The sequence below is a fragment of the Carassius carassius genome, chromosome 35 (assembly GCF_963082965.1).
Source record: "Carassius carassius chromosome 35, fCarCar2.1, whole genome shotgun sequence".
NCBI classification, from domain to species: Eukaryota; Metazoa; Chordata; class Actinopteri; order Cypriniformes; family Cyprinidae; genus Carassius; species Carassius carassius.
This window is the reverse complement of record NC_081789.1, coordinates 19,510,695-19,530,421: the sequence shown is the minus strand read 5'-3', so window position 1 is coordinate 19,530,421 and position 19,727 is coordinate 19,510,695. Positions and strand designations below refer to the sequence as shown.

Here is a 19,727-nt window from a genome sequence, read left to right as displayed (position 1 = left end):
TAAGTAAAATTTCATTAATGTAATGGTACTTTTACTTGAGTAGAATATTTTTGTACTCTTTCCACCTCTGCTTATCAATATATAGTTTTTGACCAGCGAATGTGTGCAAATGTGAATTTTTTTTTTTTGTCCGTCATTAAAATGCCTGCCGCTGCCGGCATCACATTACATTTTCATCTACAGGTTACAAACTAGTTTTTGTAGCTATATAGATAGACGGAGCGCTCAGTTTTTCCTGTGGTAAAATGCATTTGGCCAAAATCGCATTTTATAAAAGATGAAATGCTACTATATGCACAGGCTATTTAAGTGTTGGCTTTGTATTGGCTATGACTAGATGGCAAATGCTAGCCCTCTCTCTCAGGCGACGTCCCACATGTCTCAGTCAGTGAGTCAGTCAGACATCAAATAAATAAAATATGAGCCTTTATAGACAGTGTTTAGTAGTACTTATTCAAACAACAAGATATTTATTTACCCTTAGCAAAACTTTGTTCAGCTCAGCTGTTGTCTACTGTGCGGCTGCTGTGGAACTTCAGTTGATTCAATGAATATAGAGGGGGCGGAGTTATCAGCTTCCTGACAGCTTGAGGATCGAAAAAGATTAACACAAGCTCGTTTTAAGAACTTTCATTTGCTAAATATTTGTAAAACAGACAGACAGACGTAAAGGGTGACCAATAGCATTGATAAAAAAAAACAAAAAAAAAACACCACCACCAAAAAAAGGGCACTTCGGAGTGTAAGGGCAAAAAGGGCATGTGTTCTGCACAGGATGAGCCCTACCTGTGCACGTTCCTGATCAGATCATGCTCTGAGCACACTGGAGTTATTCATACAGGAGCGTGAACGAATGTGCCCCCCGTGGCGTCTCAATACGCGCTTGCTATCTAATGAGGATTTTGTTAAGTTTGTTTCTAATCAAATTGACTTTTTTCTTACTACCAACAGAACTCCAGGGATCTCAGCCTCCCTTCTTTGGGAGACTTTGAAGGCATACATTAGAGGTGAAATTATTTCATACAGCAGCTATGAGAACAAACAACGTAAAAAAAATTAAACGATTTGAGATTACGAATCTACCAGCTTGATCATATCTATGCTTCCTCCCCATCCCCTAACATATATAAGGGTCGTCTCTCTCTTCAGGCTGAGTTTGATGTTCTTTCTACTAAAGAGATTGAGGAGCTCTTATTTAAGGCTAAATATTGTTATTATGAATCTGGGGATAAGGCGACCAAACTTTTTGCCCATCAACTTCGACAGGCTTCCTCCTCTCAGCAGATTCCACAAATTCATACTCCTTCTGGTGTAACAACCGATCCTAAAAAAATTAATGATCAGTTTAAACTGTTTTACTCCTCTTTTATATAATTCTGAGGTTGGGTCTGATCTGTCAGCCCTGAAGAGTTTTTTTGACTCACTGGAGTTGGTTATGGTAGATGCTGACATTGCTGAGCAGTTAGAGGGTCCAATCACCATAGATGAACTTAAAAGGGCAACATTTTCTATGCAGTCTGGAAAATGTCCAGGTCCGGACGGTTTTCCGACCGAGTTTTACAAGACCTTTTTTGACAAATTAGCACCAGTCTTGTTAGAAATGTTCAATGAATCTTTTACTCTTTCTAAATTACCTGTGATGATGGGCTAGGTCACTTACATCATCACTAGAGTGCCAGTCTAATGCTATTCTGAATTTACTTGGTGTGTTGGGTCCAGAAATAAGTTATTGTATATTGTGTGTTGACAATGTATATGGAGGAGGGACAGTACCAACATCAAAGGTGCAATGTGTTAGTGTTGTGAGATAATAGAGAGTCATTGTTTTTTGTTCTTTTTGCACTTTGAGGACTGCTCCTTGTACAATGCAGCTTCAGAAATAAATCACAACTGCCATTTTGAAAATCACTCCCTTGTACTGAGCCTTCCTAACTTCTCTGAGGCCTCTCGGCCATTTCTCAAATTGACATTACCTCACACTCTTAATCAGGCCTCCATATCGTTACTCTTAAAAAAGAATAAGGACCCTCTTTCCTGTTCAAGTTACTGTCCAATTAGTCTTTTACCTTTAAATGTAAAACTTCTGTCTAAATTATTTGCTCTGCGACTGGAATCAGTTTTGCCTTTGATAATCTCTCCTGATCAGACAGGTTTTGTCCAGAACAGACATGGGTTCTTTAATCTCAGACGACTTCTCAATGTTGTTTATAATCCTTCCACTTCAATGGGGCCGGAAGCCGTAATCTCATTAGACGTGGAGAAGGCTTTTGACAGAGTGGAGTGGAACTACCTTTTTTACGCTTTGGAGAAATTTGGTTTTGGCCAGGAGTTCATTTCTTGGATTAAGTTGCTCTATTCATCCCCTGTGGCTTCGGTCAGAACTAATGACACCCATTCAGATTATTTCCTTTTGCACCGCTCCACTCGTCAGGGCTGTCCTCTGAGTCCTCTTTTATTTGCTGTTGCTATTGAACCTCTGGCTATTGCACTTCGTTCAGAGCTACGCATCACTGGAATAACAAGATATGGTCTTGAACAGAAGGTCTCCCTCTATGCCGATGACTTATTACTATATGTGTCCAATCTCTCTGTCTCCGTTCCAGCTGCTCTTGACATCCTTAGGTCATTTGGTCAGATTTCAGGCTATAAACTAAATTTGGACAAGAGTGAGCTGTTTCCTTTAAATCAAGATGCCCAAAATGCGGCTCAGGGTTTCCCATTCAAAATTTTCCCATTTGGCTTTAAATACCTTGGTATCCAGATTAGAGACCGATTTGAAGATTTGTTTGATTATAATTTTGCCCCTTTGTTAGATCAGATACGGATGGTCTTTCAACGGTGGTCATTGTTGCCTCTTTCCCTTATGGCCAGGGTCAATTCGGTTAAGATGAATATCCTCCCCAAATTGTCCTATCTCTTCCAGTGCATACCTATCTTTCTTCCTCAGTCTTTTTTTTCCCAAATTAGACAAGTTAATCACTGAGTTTATATGGAACAGGAAGGTCCCTCCTTTGCGAAAGGAGCTGTTGCAGAGACCTAAGACCCTTGGGGGCTTGGCCCTTCCCAATTTGAGGTTTTATAACTGGGCTTCCATCCTTAGAGTAATTCAGCTTTGGATTTCTCTGGAGGGGGCACCAGTTCCTCCTACATGGTTGAGTATGGAGATGTTTTCTGTTAAACCTGCTTCGTTGACTGCCCTCATTCACGCTCCTCTTAGCTTTTCCCCCTCCCCTTTTTGCGACAAAATTTTAGTTAAATCCATTATTAAAATTTGGAAGCAATTTCGATGCCATTTTGGTCTACAGACCTTCTCTTTCCTAGCACCTTTATCAGCTAACCCTGTTTTTCATCCTTCCTTAATTGATGGGGCTTTTTCTTTGTGGTCTGACTATGGCATCAAGGCATTTAGAGACTTGTATATTGCTGGTACATTTGCATCCTTCCAGCAACTCTCAGAGAAATTCCATTTGCCTAAACAGCATTTTTTTAGATATCTTCAAGTTCGTAGTTTCATTCGCAATCTTAGCCCCAATTTCCCAAATCTCTCAGTGGCCTCGCTAATCGACTCCTTTTTAACCCCATTGCCTACCCTTAAGGGTGCGTTTTACGTTTATACAATCTCATCTATTCTTTGCAGCTTACCCCGCAGCATAAAATTAAAACCCAATGGGAGGAGGATCTAGGGGAGGGAATCTCGGAGGAGCTGTGGGTTGCCATTTTGCGTCGGGTTCACTCCTCATCTATTTGTGCTAGACATGGTCTGATCCAGTGCAAGATTCTACATCGTACCCATTTCACTCGAGTGAGGCTTTCCAAAATCTATAATGATGTCGATCCCATGTGCATTAGATGTCATCAGGCTCCAGCTACCCATGTCCATATGTTTTGGTCTTGCCCTTCACTATTTAATTTTTGGATGCAGATATTTGATTCTATTTCTGTTTGTACAGGGGTTCAATTTGATTCAACAGCATGTATGGCTTTGCTTGGGGTTTTACCTCCTACTTTGCAACTTCCTAAATATAAAGCTGACTTTGTAGCCTTTGTCTCCCTTTTGGCTAGAAATTTGATTTTATTAAGGTGGAAATCTCCTGCACCGCCTTCTCATTTGTCTTGGATCAGGGACATAGTTCAGTTTGTGAAGTTGGAGAAAGTTAGGTGCTCGATACATGGTTCTCTAGCAAAGTTTAATAAAATTTGGGGTCCATTTTTTGCACATGTTGAGGGATTGATTTTTACGGCTATTCCAGAGTAGTCACCCTGATTGTCTACTAATTGTGAGTTTTTTCTTGTGTGAATTTGTAGAATGCTGTGATGTTTTTTATTTATCTATGTGTAAGTGAACATATTGGGCTTTTATTTAGCGGTTGGTGACCATTTTGTGTTTTTGGTTTGTTCTGTTTATTTGTTCTTGTTTTTTTTTTTTTTTTTTTTTTTTTTTATAAAAAGAAAATCATATCATTTAAACTATTACTATTATTCCTTATCTGATTTTTTATTTTATTTTAATTTTTTTTAATTTTTTAATTTTAAATTTTTTTTGTTTTCTTGTCAGTTGTACTTGACACTGTCTTGACACCCGATTAGTTACCTCTTGATTTTGTTATGTCACTGGAAAATCAAAAAAAAAAAAAAAAAAAATATATATATATATATATATATATATATATATATATATACTGTATACGGGGTAAACATGGGTAGCGTTTCCTGTGAGCATGTGGTGAGGATTACCATGCAATTCTTGTGCCCAGTTTGAGTCAGCAGGATGCAGGATTCATATTGTCAGAAAGGTATAATTTCCCATTCACTGTGTACTGTACATCCTATCCTGTTGTGTCGCTTGGCCGATTTTTCCTTCTGATGTTGACTGCAGTTATCTTGACCTTCAGAGAAAGAAAGAGAGACATATAAAGCGGTTTAATAGTCTACCGCCATCAGATATGAAGTGCCTACATTGTGAATGCACATAACCCTCAATCTTTCCCTTATTTATGTTTGTCCTCTTGGGATGAAATTGTCATAAGGACAGACAGATGGAGAGATGTAGGAGGGGAGAGATAATTTATGAATTTCAGTCATTCCCCTACTTAAACAGGAGCTGATGTGAATCAGTGAGTAGATATATAACAGTACCACTGACAGGGTTTTCAGTACCACTGACAGGGTTTTTTTTTTCCGTATAATTTAATTGGGAAGTTTTTAGTGACTAGTAAGGCAGGGAATCAAGAGTGAAATGAACAAAAATAGCTTACTGCAGCTGCTGTTCTCACTAAGGTCTAGCTAATACAGCTAATACAATGAAATTTGTCTGTAGTAAACTGAAGGGGAAAAAGCTTGTGAAAGAAAGTCTTGAATATCATAAAAGAATACCACTGTGTATAGTGTTAAATGGGTCATGAATTGAGAATTTGATTCAGGATTTTCAGAAAACCTGAAATCAAAAGATGATGCTGTGCTGACTATTGGATCTGATGTCGCACCATGTGAGTAACTGTTTTCATTACATGATCACTATTGTTTAGTATGTTATTACAAATCGTTTGATATGTGCTGAGTATTTATGAGTTTTTAACCTAAATCACAACGGCATCCATCTGTGTAGGACGTAGGCTGTTAAACAAACACAACTGTTAGCCAGTCGTACCATTGGGAGTCTACAATCCACCACGCCTATTCAAAAGGAGCGTTCTGATAAGGGGGTCAAAACAGGACAGGAAATAGTGTAGTACTTCTTTGTTTATGATGTTTTTTATGTAGAATTCTGAGCCTGTCCTCCAACAAAAAACGACCATATAGGTCGTTTGTGCAAGCACCTTATTACGACCTATATTTATGTTTTAAAGTTAAGCGCTAAAAATAATTAAGTTAAAAGTTAAGCATAAAAATAATGACAGTATCGTGTTGCATCTGCCGTCATGAAATGACGTATAACATCATTACCAATTAAAAAAATGCACGTTTATTTAAATGCACCGATCTCACAGTAATTCATACATTTTTTACTAGGTGGCTTTCGTTCAAATGACCACACCTAACCCCACCCCAAAACCTTCCCCTCACAAAAGTCATGGAAAATTATGATTTATAGATCATATACATTTTATAAGCATGTGCGTTCTCTGGGATCGAACCCATGATCGCATGATTACATATCGTTGTATAATACAGTACTCTAGCAACTGAGCTACACGAAACCCAAATTATAACGCAAAAATTTTTACAAATCTTGATAACATCATAATTGGACTTCATACAGTACAAAATAGGAAACCAAGGCAGTTCATGACCCCTTTAAAGAGACTAGCTAAAAAAAAATACAAATTCTGTCATCATTCACTCACCCTCATGGTGTTCCAAACCTGTGTGACTCTCTTTCTTCTGCTAAGCACCAACAGTTCTCAAAATATATTGCATTCTGCAGAAGAAATAAAACATGCAGGTTTGGAACAACATGAGGGTTAGTAAATGATGACACAGGTTTTACATTTTTAAATACACTGTCCCTTTAAGACTTGTTTTCAGAGAATATATCTCTGTTTATTTATCTATGGTATTTATTTATGTGTTTCTTTGTTTTAAGCTTAACCCTAACAACATTTGGTTATGCTTAAAACAAGACAAACCTTAACATTACAGTATAAAAAATGAACTTAAATATAGAATTAAAAACATTGTCTAATTTTATCTTGCATAATTTGATTTGTGGATTTTGAAAAATGAGATTAAATTGAATTAAGAAAATGACTTGGAAAAAGTTTGAGGTAAAATAAGGATAAAGATTAAGGGAAGAAAAATTACATCATTGACATTCAGCTCACATTTTCTCTCCGCCCTGCCTTTCTCTGCATCTCTCTCCTTCTCTCCTTCTCTCCTTCTCTCTCTCCCTGCCATCACATCACTACTCTCTTTCCCTCTCACTCATCTCTTTTTCGCCTCTCCTCTCAATCCAGGTCTCCTCCTCTTTCCTCTCATATCAACTTTTCCCCAGACATTGCACAGCAAGCAAACTGAGCCTTATTCAGTTCAGATTTTCTCTGAACGCAGTACAGCTCAAGTGAGATTCGAGCTCTAATCTTTGACTCTTTCCAGAAACTATTGTAAATTTTCTGCAGGAGACCAAACAACCAGAGGCATACTCCCACCTTTCTGTGAAAACTAAACCTCCTCTACCTTTTTACGGTAACAAACTTCTGTTTCGCTCCTGTCTCCCAAAATAAACTCTGCCTAGACTTTCCACTCTGTCACATTTTCGGATTTCTATATTTATATTTATGCATTTGGCATAATAATTTATTCAAAGCAACTTTTGCATTCAAGGTACATATTTTGCCTGTGCATTCCCTATGAATCAAGGCCATTATTTAGTCCATGTGTTGCCAGCACAATATACTGTAGGAGCAATAATACAACATGAATCCAAACATTTACTCAGGGAAGGTATTACAAACACTAAACACAACCAGCACTTTCAGCTGTGAAGTCACAATGGTGCCCTAAAGCTGTAACCATGGAAACCACTCTTTGTCGGTTTGCTGAAATTATATGGCAAAGCATGGGCTACAGGAGGCATCAGCAATGGTTACCATGGCAATAACCATATAAAACAGTGATGATCATTACAAGTCCTGCTTAGGTCAAAGGTTAGAGGCAGAAAGAAGAGACATAAAATCGATCTGAACAACCGCACTGTGGATTTCAATAAACCACTTGTAAAATATATTTGTAATTATTTGGCACTGCACTGGAGCAGTCCAGGTAGGGGAGCCATGCTCAATCATGGCCTCAGTTCTTGATTAGACATGCATGGGTAGATCCAGAGCTATGCCCCTGCACTCCAGCAGACTGTTACAGTGTTATTAAATGATCAGTCGGCCAGAGACTGTCTGTATGAGGAATTCAAAGACACCTGGGACAGTATAACCCTGAATAAAGGATACAGAAGGATTCAAACTATGAAAATTGTGCAGTTTCAGGGAGAAGATGGGAAATTGTGCCAATAGTAACCAAAAGCACATCAAAAGGAGACAATTTTTTTTTTAGCTTAGCTTTACTTTCTTGCATACCAATGGATCCTCTGCAGTGAATGGGGGGCGTCAGAATAAGAGTCCAAACAGTGATAAAAAAAATAATAATAATTAAATAAAAACATCACAATAATTTACAAGTAATTCACATGACTTCAGTCCATCTTAACAGCTTGTGAAACGAAAAACTGTATGTTTGTAATAAATTAATCATTAGGATGCTTTAACTTCAAACCAATGCACTGCAAAGGGTCCACTGTTAAGCTAATGATTTAATGCTAAATTGATCAAACTCTGCTCCGAAGAAAAAACAAACTCATCTACCTGATCATATCTCATCTCAGATGGCCTGAGGGTGAGAAAATGTTGAGCAAGTTTTCATTTTGGGTAAACTGTTCTTTTTTTTATGGTCCCCAAATTCATTTTCAAAAGTATTCTCGCAGATCCTCCGAAGAGACCAAAAGTGGTACTTCATTCATCCCTGTCCATGGTGCTGAATCAAGCATATGACTGGCTTTGGTTCTGACCACTCTTCCCCTTCTGTAGAGGCAAATATTAGTTTGCCAAATGTAATCGTTTTGTTTTAACGGTGGTAATTTGTCTAATATAAAGTGCTCGTGCTCTGTGTGTACTGACACAATAATTGTACGTTTAAATTAGCATATTAATTGCAAACAGCTTCTATAACACGTCAGTTTTTAACAGGCTGTCACATTCCGTCACATAATTGTTGTCTCTGTGTGTGTTATTATCTTATGTATGGTCTAACGTTGACAGACCAATCAGAAAAGCTTTCCTTTAGCCTTTCCACAACCCCACTCCCGTGATTAGGTGTAATGGGGGTGGGGGCACCACCGGCACTCACCGGCCGACTCTTCGGGAAACTGGAACTTCGGAATCAGCTCTGTAACTGAGCAATTAAGTGCCGCATCGCGTTCGTTTGTGAATGTTTTTTGTGGAGCTGCCTTGCGCAATAAACGAATGCCTTAACTCGGTATACGAAAATGCACACAAGTGGCCGAGCTGGAGCTGCGCGGAGCTCGGTGGTGGAGATTCGTGCTTTCAGATTGGTAACAACGGAAAGCGGTCGTGCTGGGCGCGGTACGTCATTAATATGGATCAATGACACGCACCTCATAGATAATGGAATATACAAAACTGTATTTGCGCATTTGAAACTGTTTGTAAGTAAACGACCAGTTCACTGTTAATAAAATGCACCGATATGTACTGGATTTATCCTTTCTAAGACGCTGTGGAGCTATTCAAAGAGAAAAGTGATTCGTTTCTATTACGAGAAACGAGCATATAATTCCTGGCACTCGGATCAACTACGCATTTATGGAAATTGGGTCTCTCAGATGGCATGAAACTGCAAAGACGTGACTGGTAATAATTCAGAACCATCTTTCTTTCCCTGTTGAAAAACACAGTTTAAAATAGACATATTTTTGCCACTTTTCAGCTCGTCGGGTCTGTTTAGGGGTTTTCTGTCTATGAATATAACCTGTCACTCCCTTAAAAAAAATGAATTGCCCAGGGTGCAAATTATGGGGTGGGGTGGATGGGGATTGGATGTGGACCCCAAAATTAAGGCTTGAAACCCAAAGGAAGTCGAAACAAATGGGTTCTTAAAAGAACCTATTTTTACATAAGTGTTTATTTCAAACGGAGTTTCAGTTAAAGTTAGATTACAAATGAGTCAGAATTGTACTAAAATACAAGCTCGTGTACAGAAATAGCGTTATTCTTTAGAAGATAACCATAGCAACGTTTCGCTACTCGAGCGCTTTCGCATCTCGATGTGCAAAGGTATATCGATAAATCATAATAGTCATTATTTATGACTTCATTATAGATTTGCACATGACAAACCCTTTCGGCGTCTTGTTTAAAATGTCTTTTAGGTATTTACAGGTTACCTAACTTTACAAGCGACGCCAAATACGAAACTCAACCGACTGCGCCCCAAAATTACAGACAGAATACTGAAAGAAAAGTCGTCCCCTTTGAAAGTCTCTGAATAACGCGCACACTGATAGTGTCACATGCAAACAATCGCCAAACGCTGCAGCGTTTCGAATGCATTTTCATTCTGACTTATCTCTTTGTCTTAAACTTAAAGTAGATGCAGTACTAACAAATTTTTTCTGACCCAGAAGGACCTGATGAGATTCAACGCAACGATTCATCATTTCAGTTATCCAGCTGCGTGGGTTGAAAACTGATGCTCCGGTTCTCTGATGCTGATGCTGGGTCATCGCCCTTGCGCTGTTGCTGCATTCTAGGATGTTGCGACAAGTATTGCACGAAGGGCTCAGGACGTCATTCCACAAACTGGGCCACTTTGTCGCCAATCACCCGGTGTTTTTTGCCTCCGCGCCCGTGCTGATCTCCATCCTGCTGGGCGCGAGCTTCAGCAGATACCGCATAGAGGAAAACGTGGAGTTCCTGTTAGCCCCCAAACACAGCCTGGCGAAGATCGAGGGGAACTTGGTGGATAGTTTGTTCCCCGTAAACCGATCCAAGCACACGCTATACTCGGATTTGCAAACACCCGGCAGATATGGCCGGGTCATCGTGACTTCGCGCAGGGGGAGCGTGTTGGACCCTCACCACGTTAACTCTGTCCTAAAGGTGAGCGAACTTTCTCTGGAGTATTTGCTTTGTTTCAAAATTTAAAACGTTGCAAAAATGTTGTCAGGACTCCATAAAGCAATATTTTATTAATTTAGCTCGCAAATCCAACTTTTCCCTTAAGCTTAATAGTCTTCTCATATTTCAGAGATGGGTAAAAAAAAAAAAAAAAATTTAATTATTAATTTAATTTAAGATAATTTAAGATATTCTCTTATTCGGCTTGACAACTTAGTCCTGCTTTTTCCAGCACTGTTAGATATTTTAATATTATTATTTATTTTATTTAGTAGTCCCATATTAAGTGAGAAAATGCTAGATACTTCCCTAATCCATAATTGTTTATTTTATTTATTTATCTTGTTTATTTTTATTTTTATTTAATTTTTTTCCCCAGTACTCAAGAATAACTGGGATAATAACTCTGACAACACTTGCATGTTAAAACTGAACAAATCTGAAATTTTAACTCCCCTGTGATACAGGTGCTATGATATTAACTGGATTTCAAGGAAAGTTCTCTTCCCATGGCTCTCCCCAGATCACTTTTTTTTAATGTTAGAAAATTTTCATCCAATGTGCCGGTCATTGTGTTAGCTTGTGGCCTACTTTATCTTGCTGTAACACAGCTTCCCAATCCAGATCCAAAAATCACTCCACCAGACACCACCAACATGAAATATGATGCTGGCAACTTCTGCTTACTGTACTTGTTCAGGCAAAACCCAATTGAGCAGTTCACCTCTTTTATGTGGAATGCAGATGAAACTGTGGCTTCACATTTCATATTGACATTTTGCTAGCATAGACACATATTATTATTAAATGCAAAGTACTCACTTCATGTGCATTTAGACTTATCCTTTCTAATGGAAACATTCATTTCAATTTTCAGAAGCTAACTGAACTAAGCCCGAGCTGTGAGCAGCAACCACATCTTAAGCACTTTTTAATATTCACAATGCATTGTATAGTCCAGAAATAGAACAACAGGTCTTTCTATAACCTTGTTCACTGTATCTCAGACCACCTTTGGGAATGAGGTTAGCTCTCCTCTGCTGAGCCTTGATTTCATAGAGTCAAATGCAGTGTGACAATTGCATATTCTGAGATCTGATCTGATTCTGAAAGAAGGAAAAATCATGGTTCAAAAGACTTGATGTGATTATATTCTATGTAGTATATATAGTTTATTCTATGCCTTTTGTTTCCAATGTATAAAGAGCAGACAGCCCATTTGGAGCGTCCGTCTAGGTCAGAGACTGTGGGCATGCAGATGTCATGCTTTAGTCTCCAACAGAGGGTTAATTATCAAGCTTGAGCAATTAAAGACCTGATTGGTGTGTGTCTGACATTTCTTTGCTGCTCGAGGAGGCCGGAGGAGCATTGGAGGAGGCAGCCTCCCCCGTGAACTGAGTCTGACACAGTCTAATCAGTCTGACATTAACAACGCAGAGAGACTGACCTCGGAGGACAGTCAATCCTCCTCTCAAATGGATTACCTTGGAAGAAAGTCGAAAAGTTTTTCTTAGATGTTGTGTGTGTTTTTTTAAACAGGAAGTAAAATGGTTGGCAAACTCTTCCTGCAGCAATGTGATTTTTTGTTGTTGCCTGGCAACAAGATAGTTGCAACTAAATGCGATGAAATATTTATATAATCACATAATTAAAGCTTACTCGAGTATTAAACATTTTAATGTGAATGTATTCCTAATGTTGCAAGAATATAACACGCAACTACTCAAAAGTTTAAAGTCAGTGCATTTCACCTGTTCTTCTTCTCCTTCTTTTTTAGGTAATACTTTTATTCAACAAGGATTCATTAACAGCAAATATGTCAAAATGTTATATTTCAATTAAATGTTCTTTTCAAAGATTCCTGAAAAAAAAAGTTTCACAGTTTCCACAAAAATAATAAGCAGCACAACTGTTTCAGCATTGATAAAAAGAATGTTTCTTGAGCACAAAATCATATTAGAGAGATTATTTGACATTTAGCTTCGCCATCACAAGAATAACATTTAAAAGATATCAAAATGAAAATTTTGAATTTTTCACATTATTATTGTTTTTGTTGTATTTTTTATCATACTTTTGAATGGAAGTGTATATATTTTCACTGACTAAATCTAATTTAGTTAATCTTTATTTAACTGTACATAATTAGTAATATCTATTTTTTATTCCTATTTTTCCACCCCAAGCTACACAACACAATCACTCAGATCCAGGTTCCTATGCTGGGATTCAACTACACCTTTGCCCACCTCTGCCTGTTGGATGACAGCAAGAGCTGCATCGTGGATGACATCCTGCGGGTTCTGGAGGAGATGAGATCAGCACGGGCATCCAACCGCTCAGTCCCAATTCTGCGTTACCCTATCACCAAACTCAAAGATGGGCGGGAGGCCTATATTGGGCACCAACTGGGCGGAGTCCTGGCAAGCGGAGGGAGAGACGGGGTACGTTCTGCTCGAGCCCTTCAACTCACATACTACCTACAAGCAGCCAGCCCACTGAACGATGTGGTAGCAGCCACCTGGGAGCTGCTGTTCTGCAAAGAATTGGAAAACTTTGGGAAGGATCATCCAGAGCTTAGCCTATACCCCTTCACTTCCTCTTCTCTTCAGAGGGACTTCCAAAGGACCAGTCGGGTATCAGAAAGACCGCTGCTCTTTAGCCTGGCTGTGTGCCTCTCGCTGGCCATGCTGTGCTGCTCAATGCGAGACTGTGTGCGTACAAAGCCTTGGCTGGGTCTTCTAGCTCTGGTGACTGTCAGCCTTGCTACACTCACCTCTGCAGGCATTTTCAACCTCACAGGAGGGAAATACAATTCAACATACCTAGGCATCCCATTTGTCATGTTAGGTGAGAATTTATTAATGCTTCCTGTCCTCCTATAATGCAAAAATGTGCAATATTGTTCTAAAGTTTGGTTCATTGAAATTAAAAACTATATATATTTTGTGAAATATTATACGTTTTTTAATGTAATTTTTTCCTGTGATGAAAAAAACATGGTAATCTGTACATATTTTATGAGGTGGCTAATTCGTATAACCTCACTTGTACTAATCAGGGGTGCGTTTCCCAAAAACTATGGTTTTGGGAAACGCACCCCTGTATGATTTTTGCTAAATCTTACTTACTTTACAAGCTCTCCAATTCATATGATTTCATACAAATAACCTACCCCTAACCCTGCCTCTTAACCTACCCGTCACTGGAGTGTAGACAAATCGTACAAAATGCATACAAATTGGTTGTGAGATAGCGTTGGTTGATTTGTTGCTCAAAAACCATTTCTTTTTATTATCAATGTTGAAAACATTTGTGCTGTTTGATTATTTTGTGGAAACATTTATCTTATTTCAAGCATTTATGTAAAACTAAATTTTCAATTGAAAAACAAAACGTTACTGTCACTTTTGATGAATTTAATTCATCCTTGCTGAATAGCTGAATCCAAACTTTTGAATGGTATATGCATCATACTAGTGATTTGTGCTGTTTTCTCACTAATCACTAGCCACCGTTGCTGTTTGCATATTCATTCTGTTCTTCCATTTACATAATGTGACTGCTTGTATTTTAAAGGACTGTCAGGTTAAACGAGTACACCTTTTTTACTGGCTGGAAAGCTCCGCACTGCACTTTTGTCAAGGTGTTTCATTAAAAATGAAAAGCTCCACATAAAAGGAATTCCTGATAGAGCTCCACAGACAGTCTTTAGAGGAATTCCACCCCCTTCTTTTGTCTTCTGTCCATGAGCCATTCTGGGTGAATCAACTGTGTGCTTGTGGAACAGATTCACACAAGCAGATTTCTTGCGACTAATTACCAACACGCATACATGTATCCTGACAGATCACATCCATCTCGTTCTCGTTGGCCATTTCTTACACACAGCAATTAGTGCCACGTGTGGGCGGAGGCTTCTGTTGAGAAAATAACAGGCTGGGGTGAAAGACAGAGAAATTAGAAGAAAAAAATGGAAAAGAAAAACGAGGGCTTGGGAAAAAAAGACAAGAAGGCTCAGAGAAGATGTGTTTATATTGACCCCTGTGCCACCCACTACACAAAACTACTATTGCATTTCTAAATTACTAATGCTTCTACAGTTCAATCCCAACCTTGGCAATTGTGCCACTCAACATCAGCATTTTCAAAATTCTCCTCACTGGTTTCCAATCGCAGCCCAAGTGCAGCATCTCCATACAGAGCTCTCCTACAGAGCACTTTCTTAGTGTAAAAACAGAACTTGCCAGAGCCACCCAGTGTCAAGGCATATCAGTGTCATTCCAGGTTGTTCATACTGAGTTGAATGGGGTTCAGAGAAAAACAGGGATATGAACGCAATGGATGTCTGACAAAACAATAGACCTTATCTCTGTAGGCCACCAGCCTTTTATTTAAAACAAATTCCATTACAAGGACATTAGCTGTCAACTGGGATCATCTGACAGTCCTCTGATGATAATGGAAAGATGGAAGGGAGAGATTTCACAGACCATAATTGCTAAGATTAATGTCATGTTTATGAAGAGAAAAAGACTGCACTGCATCTTGGGAGATGTTCAGCAGATAAAGGACTTGCATATTGAGAATCAGTCTCTGTGTGTTACATTAATATTCTTTATTTTATTTTGAGATGAGTGGAAATGAAATAGTCAGTTCAATTAATAAAGAGGAAAACATCTATGGTAGAGGCAGAGAGCAAAGTAAAAACTGTGAGAAAACAGCATGAGAATAAAATCTCTTTCTCAATTTGTTTGTCTTGCTCGCAGAGCTTGATTGTTTAGTTTAGGAAACAATCTCCTCTTACTGTCCATTAGTTTAATTTGAGACCTTTAGCTCTGCCGAAAATCAGAACATTTGAGTGGAGACCACGACTTCAGGCCAGTGCTGTCTGGTCACTCTGCTAGCTTTTATACCGGGCACACATCCCAGGTCTGTGTAAGAGGCAGTACTGGCGATATCGGACAGAGGGAACCTCTGTCATGAATGATGAGTCACTGATGCCGTGGCAACCCTGTAGGTGAGAGCCATCTGCTCACTCTGCCTGCATGAGCGAGTGATGTAGAAAGATTGAGAGGAAACAGAAAAAAGACCAACAGAATGTGAAAGCGTGAGTTAAACGTGTAAATGTATGATATGGTGTAAGAGTGTTAGCTTCATTATGATGACTTGGACCCCGGGTTACTTTATGTCAACTTCTAAAAGTAGGCTGACCCAGTTTGCCTAATGTCTTGAGCTTCTGTGCTTCTATAAATTCCCAAGGCTACAGGGGCTGTCAGCCTTCCTCACATCTCCTTTCATCAGATCAATTTTACATGACATGTGGCTATCGTGTGTGAGTAGGACTGAGATTTATTTAGCTACAAATTCATCAGCTGTGAAGATGGAGGAGAAGAAAGTGGGCTATAGTTAGATCATGCTCTGTAAACAGAGGTGGTGGTGACCAAGAGGCTTCTTTAGCTTTGCTTTTTAAGACAGAATCCTTTCTTTATTTTGATTGATTTTCCAGTAAATTGCACTGGTGAGGAGCTATAAATTTGGAATGGTGTTTTCTATTGGCTACAGTATGTATAGACTGAATTGAATTGGATTAGAATTAGATTTCATTGATGGATGTATAATTGTTACAATGCCTGCTAAACATTTTTTGAATTAGCTTTTTTCCCAGAAAAGCAGTGCCAGAGCCAGAGAAAGAGAGCATCTGTTTTTCCCTCACATCCATTGTTGCGATGCAGCTGCAGAGTGACTGTCTTGTCACCGTTTTGTTCAATTATTTACGTCTCCTCTTTTCCCAGCAGCCATTTATGTCACTTGAAAGAGCTGCCTGCCAAAATCATTCCAAGCTATGCTTAAAACATTCCACTTCACGTTTATACATCACTGAAAGACATTTTCTCTCTTCATCTCTTCCAGGTCATGGCTTGTTTGGCACATTTGAGATGCTGTCGTCTTGGCGTCGGACCCGCGAGGACCAGCATGTGAAGGAGAGGGTTGCTGCTGTGTTCTCTGACTGTATGCTGCCATTCACAGCAAGCACGGCCTTGCACGTGGTCACCTTTGGTATAGGGGCCAGTCCATTCACAAACATTGAGGCTGTGCGTCTATTTTGTCAAAACGCCTGCATCTCAGTCCTCTTCAACTACCTCTACATCCTCACCTTCTATGGCTCCAACCTGGTGTTTGCTGGCTACCTGGAAAACAACTACCGTCACAGTCTATTTTGTAGGCGTGTACCAAAGCCTGAGTTGCTGCAGCAGAAGCCGGCATGGTACCGTTTTCTCATGTATACACATTACAATGAGGAGGCAACAGAAGCAGGAGCACTGCGTGCTTACGAGAGTCACCTGCTGGTAGCCTTTATGAAGCGGTACTACTGTGACTGGATCACCAACACCTATGTCAAACCATTTGTGGTTCTGTTCTACTTGGTATATGTTTCCTTTGCCCTCATGGGCTATCTACAGGTCAGTGAAGGGTCAGATCTTAGCAATGTGGTTGCCACTGAAACAAGCACTATAGCATACACCCGTGCACAACAGCGTTATTTCAGCAGCTACAGCCCCGTGATTGGCTTCTACATCTATGAGTCCATTGAGTACTGGAACACAAGCGTGCAAGAGGACCTACTGGAATACACCAAAGGATTTGAACGCATCTCCTGGTTTGAGAGTTATCTCAACTACCTTCATGGGCTGAACATCACCACTAGCCTGTCACGCAGCAACTTCACCGAACGCTTGCGGTCTGGTTTTTTGCGCCAACCCCGATATGTGCATTTCTCGGACGATATCATCTTTGCCAAACGTGCGGATGGAGAATTTGATGTGGTAGCCTCACGTATGTTTCTAGTGGCCAAGACGACAGAAAACAAACGAGAGGAGATGTCTATCCTGCTGGACACACTAAGGAAGTTATCGTTGACCTCCAGAGTGAAGTTCATCATCTTCAATCCATCCTTTGTGTATATGGACCGTTATGCTTCATCTGTTGGAGCACCCCTGAAAAACTCTTGCATCGCTGCTCTCTTTCTGCTCTTCTTTTCCACTTTCTTGGCAGCTGACCCTCTGGTCAATGCCTGGTTGACTGTGACAGTGGCCTCTGTTGAGTTCGGGCTGGTGGGGTTCATGACCCTGTGGCGGGTAGAGTTGGACTGCGTCTCAGTACTGTGTCTGATCTACGGCGTGAACTATGCTGTAGACTCCAGTACTCCGCTGGTATCTGCATTCGCTCTAGGCCGGGAATCCACCCGTACACGCTGGGTGAAACTGGCTCTGGAGCGACATGGAGTTCCTGCCCTTCAGAGCTACTTGTGTTATGGGGCTGCTCTGCTCCCTCTCGCGGCCGTGCCCTCAAACCTCACCCGCACACTTTTCAGGTGCCTCTTTCTCACCGCCATCATCACCGCCTTCCACTGTTTGGCCATTCTCCCTGTCCTGCTTACCTTCTTGCCTCCCTCCAAGAAAAAACAGAGGGAGAGAAAGAATGCTGAGGAAAACCGGGAGGAAATTGAGTGCGTGGAGATGGTGGACAGCACACGTGTGGTTGATCAGATTACCACTGTTTGACCACATGCCCAAAAGAGAGGTAGTTCAGAGGATGTACAAGACAGAAAAAAACAAAACACCCCCAGCGGGGTGGCAGAAGGAGACCTGAGTTAGCCTTTGAGCAGTTGGGCTTCCAGTTCCCATACTTAAAAGTCTCTAGATGGCTTTTAAGCACTTTATGGGTGTTCTTTAGTATGAGGCCACATTTTAAACAAGGCTTTTGATGGTAAAAGCAGATGAGTTTGAAGTCTAGCCATTAACAATGGGTGTATCGTTATCAGGGTAAAAGCTCTATGCAGGTTTTGCTGCAGCTCGATGAGAGGGAGGAAGACCACATTGCTGCACAGTTGCAGATGATCACAGAGGGGGGCTCCTCTGGTCTGCAGTATTACAGCAGCAGTAGAGCGGAAACAGTAACAAGCAATTGATTTGACAAGGCGTAGATAGAGACGTACAATGTTTGTAATGCTCCAAGAATCATACCAAGACTTTCACGGGGCACTTAACTACTGTAAAGACCAAGCAGCCATATTCTTATCTGCTGATAGCCATGACTTTAATGCGCCCCAATGTTGTCTCAGATTTCTTTTGATCGGGTCCATATATTTGTCTTTTGTTATTTATTGATATTAAAAATACCTAGTACTGTATGTGAAAAGTATTTTCACTTACCATGGTGAAAGTCACCTCCCCCACCATGACCAATGTCTCAGAGGCATTTATGGCTGATCTTCCATAAAAGAATGTATAAGAGAGAAAAAAAGAATGGGCGGGTGAAAGAAAAGGACAGAAGGGGGTGGGGATGCGTCTGAGATACACAGAAGCAAGACTTTGCTGACAGGTTGGTATGCTGTGCAGGGATGCCATGGTAACTCTGGTCACAGTTTAGTTGCATAGTGTATGTATAATTTCCTACCCACTGAGTTCAACAAGGGCATTGGTTACCAATTAAGTCGTACTGCAATGGGGAGTATAATCTATGAAGGATTTATCCCAGCTGCTTCTTGCTTATTTTGTTTGCCTTTAAAATGCTGAAAATCACCTTGTCACAGAAAATGCTCTTCATCAATATGCATGAGCCAGAGTCCCTTCATTTTCACCCTCCTTTGCCCTCTGTGTATAAGAGGCTTGAAAAAAATATATACAGAGACCTAGGGCAGAAAAAGAGCATAGGAAAGGTGCATCTGGCCAATCAAATCCACTTACTTTTCAAATTCTCTTCAGTCCCAAAAGCAATTGATATCAAATCAATCATGAGGTAAAATACCTTCCCTTTAGCTCCGACTCTTACTGTTTTGTGCAGGGATTAGTGCTTTAAGGCAGCTGGGGTGGGGGTTGGGGCATACACTGTAGGTTTTTTTCCAAGTCCCCTTTCTAAAGCACACATGTGGACTGTGATATTGATATTTATGATGACTGTGGCATAAAAGAAAGGTTATGTTGCAGCTTGTGAAATATTTCTGAGTGCATAGCTGATAATCATATCAAGGACAATAAAGGC

The 19,727-nt window shown here is 40.0% G+C and overlaps 1 protein-coding gene and 1 long non-coding RNA gene across 2 annotated transcripts in view; one reads left to right on the top strand and one right to left on the bottom strand.

Annotated features, from left to right (window-relative positions):
* Nucleotides 1-10,276, bottom strand: part of LOC132116165 (uncharacterized) — a 19,442-nt gene extending 9,166 nt beyond the window's left edge. The window contains exons 1-2 of the long non-coding RNA XR_009425603.1: nucleotides 10,169-10,276; nucleotides 4,735-4,886 (exon numbers count right to left, since the gene is read on the bottom strand). This is a non-coding gene — a long non-coding RNA (uncharacterized LOC132116165). The remainder of the gene's footprint in view (nucleotides 1-4,734; nucleotides 4,887-10,168) is intronic.
* Nucleotides 8,880-19,727, top strand: LOC132116164 (patched domain-containing protein 1-like). The gene is made up of 4 exons (XM_059524800.1): nucleotides 8,880-9,416; nucleotides 10,187-10,664; nucleotides 12,869-13,532; nucleotides 16,596-19,727. The coding sequence occupies exons 2-4, from the start codon at nucleotides 10,317-10,319 to the stop codon at nucleotides 18,245-18,247; spliced, it is 2,664 nt and encodes an 887-aa protein (XP_059380783.1). The 5' UTR covers nucleotides 8,880-9,416; nucleotides 10,187-10,316; the 3' UTR covers nucleotides 18,248-19,727.

Excerpts from the sequence above, each read along its gene's own strand:
- LOC132116164 (XM_059524800.1), top strand. The coding sequence starts at position 10,317 with ATGTTGCGACAAGTATTGCACGAAGGGCTCAGGACGTCATTCCACAAA. Across the intron at positions 10,665-12,868 it reads ACGTTAACTCTGTCCTAAAG|CTACACAACACAATCACTCA; the intron begins GTGAGCGAACTT and ends TTCCACCCCAAG. Across the intron at positions 13,533-16,595 it reads CATCCCATTTGTCATGTTAG|GTCATGGCTTGTTTGGCACA; the intron begins GTGAGAATTTAT and ends CATCTCTTCCAG.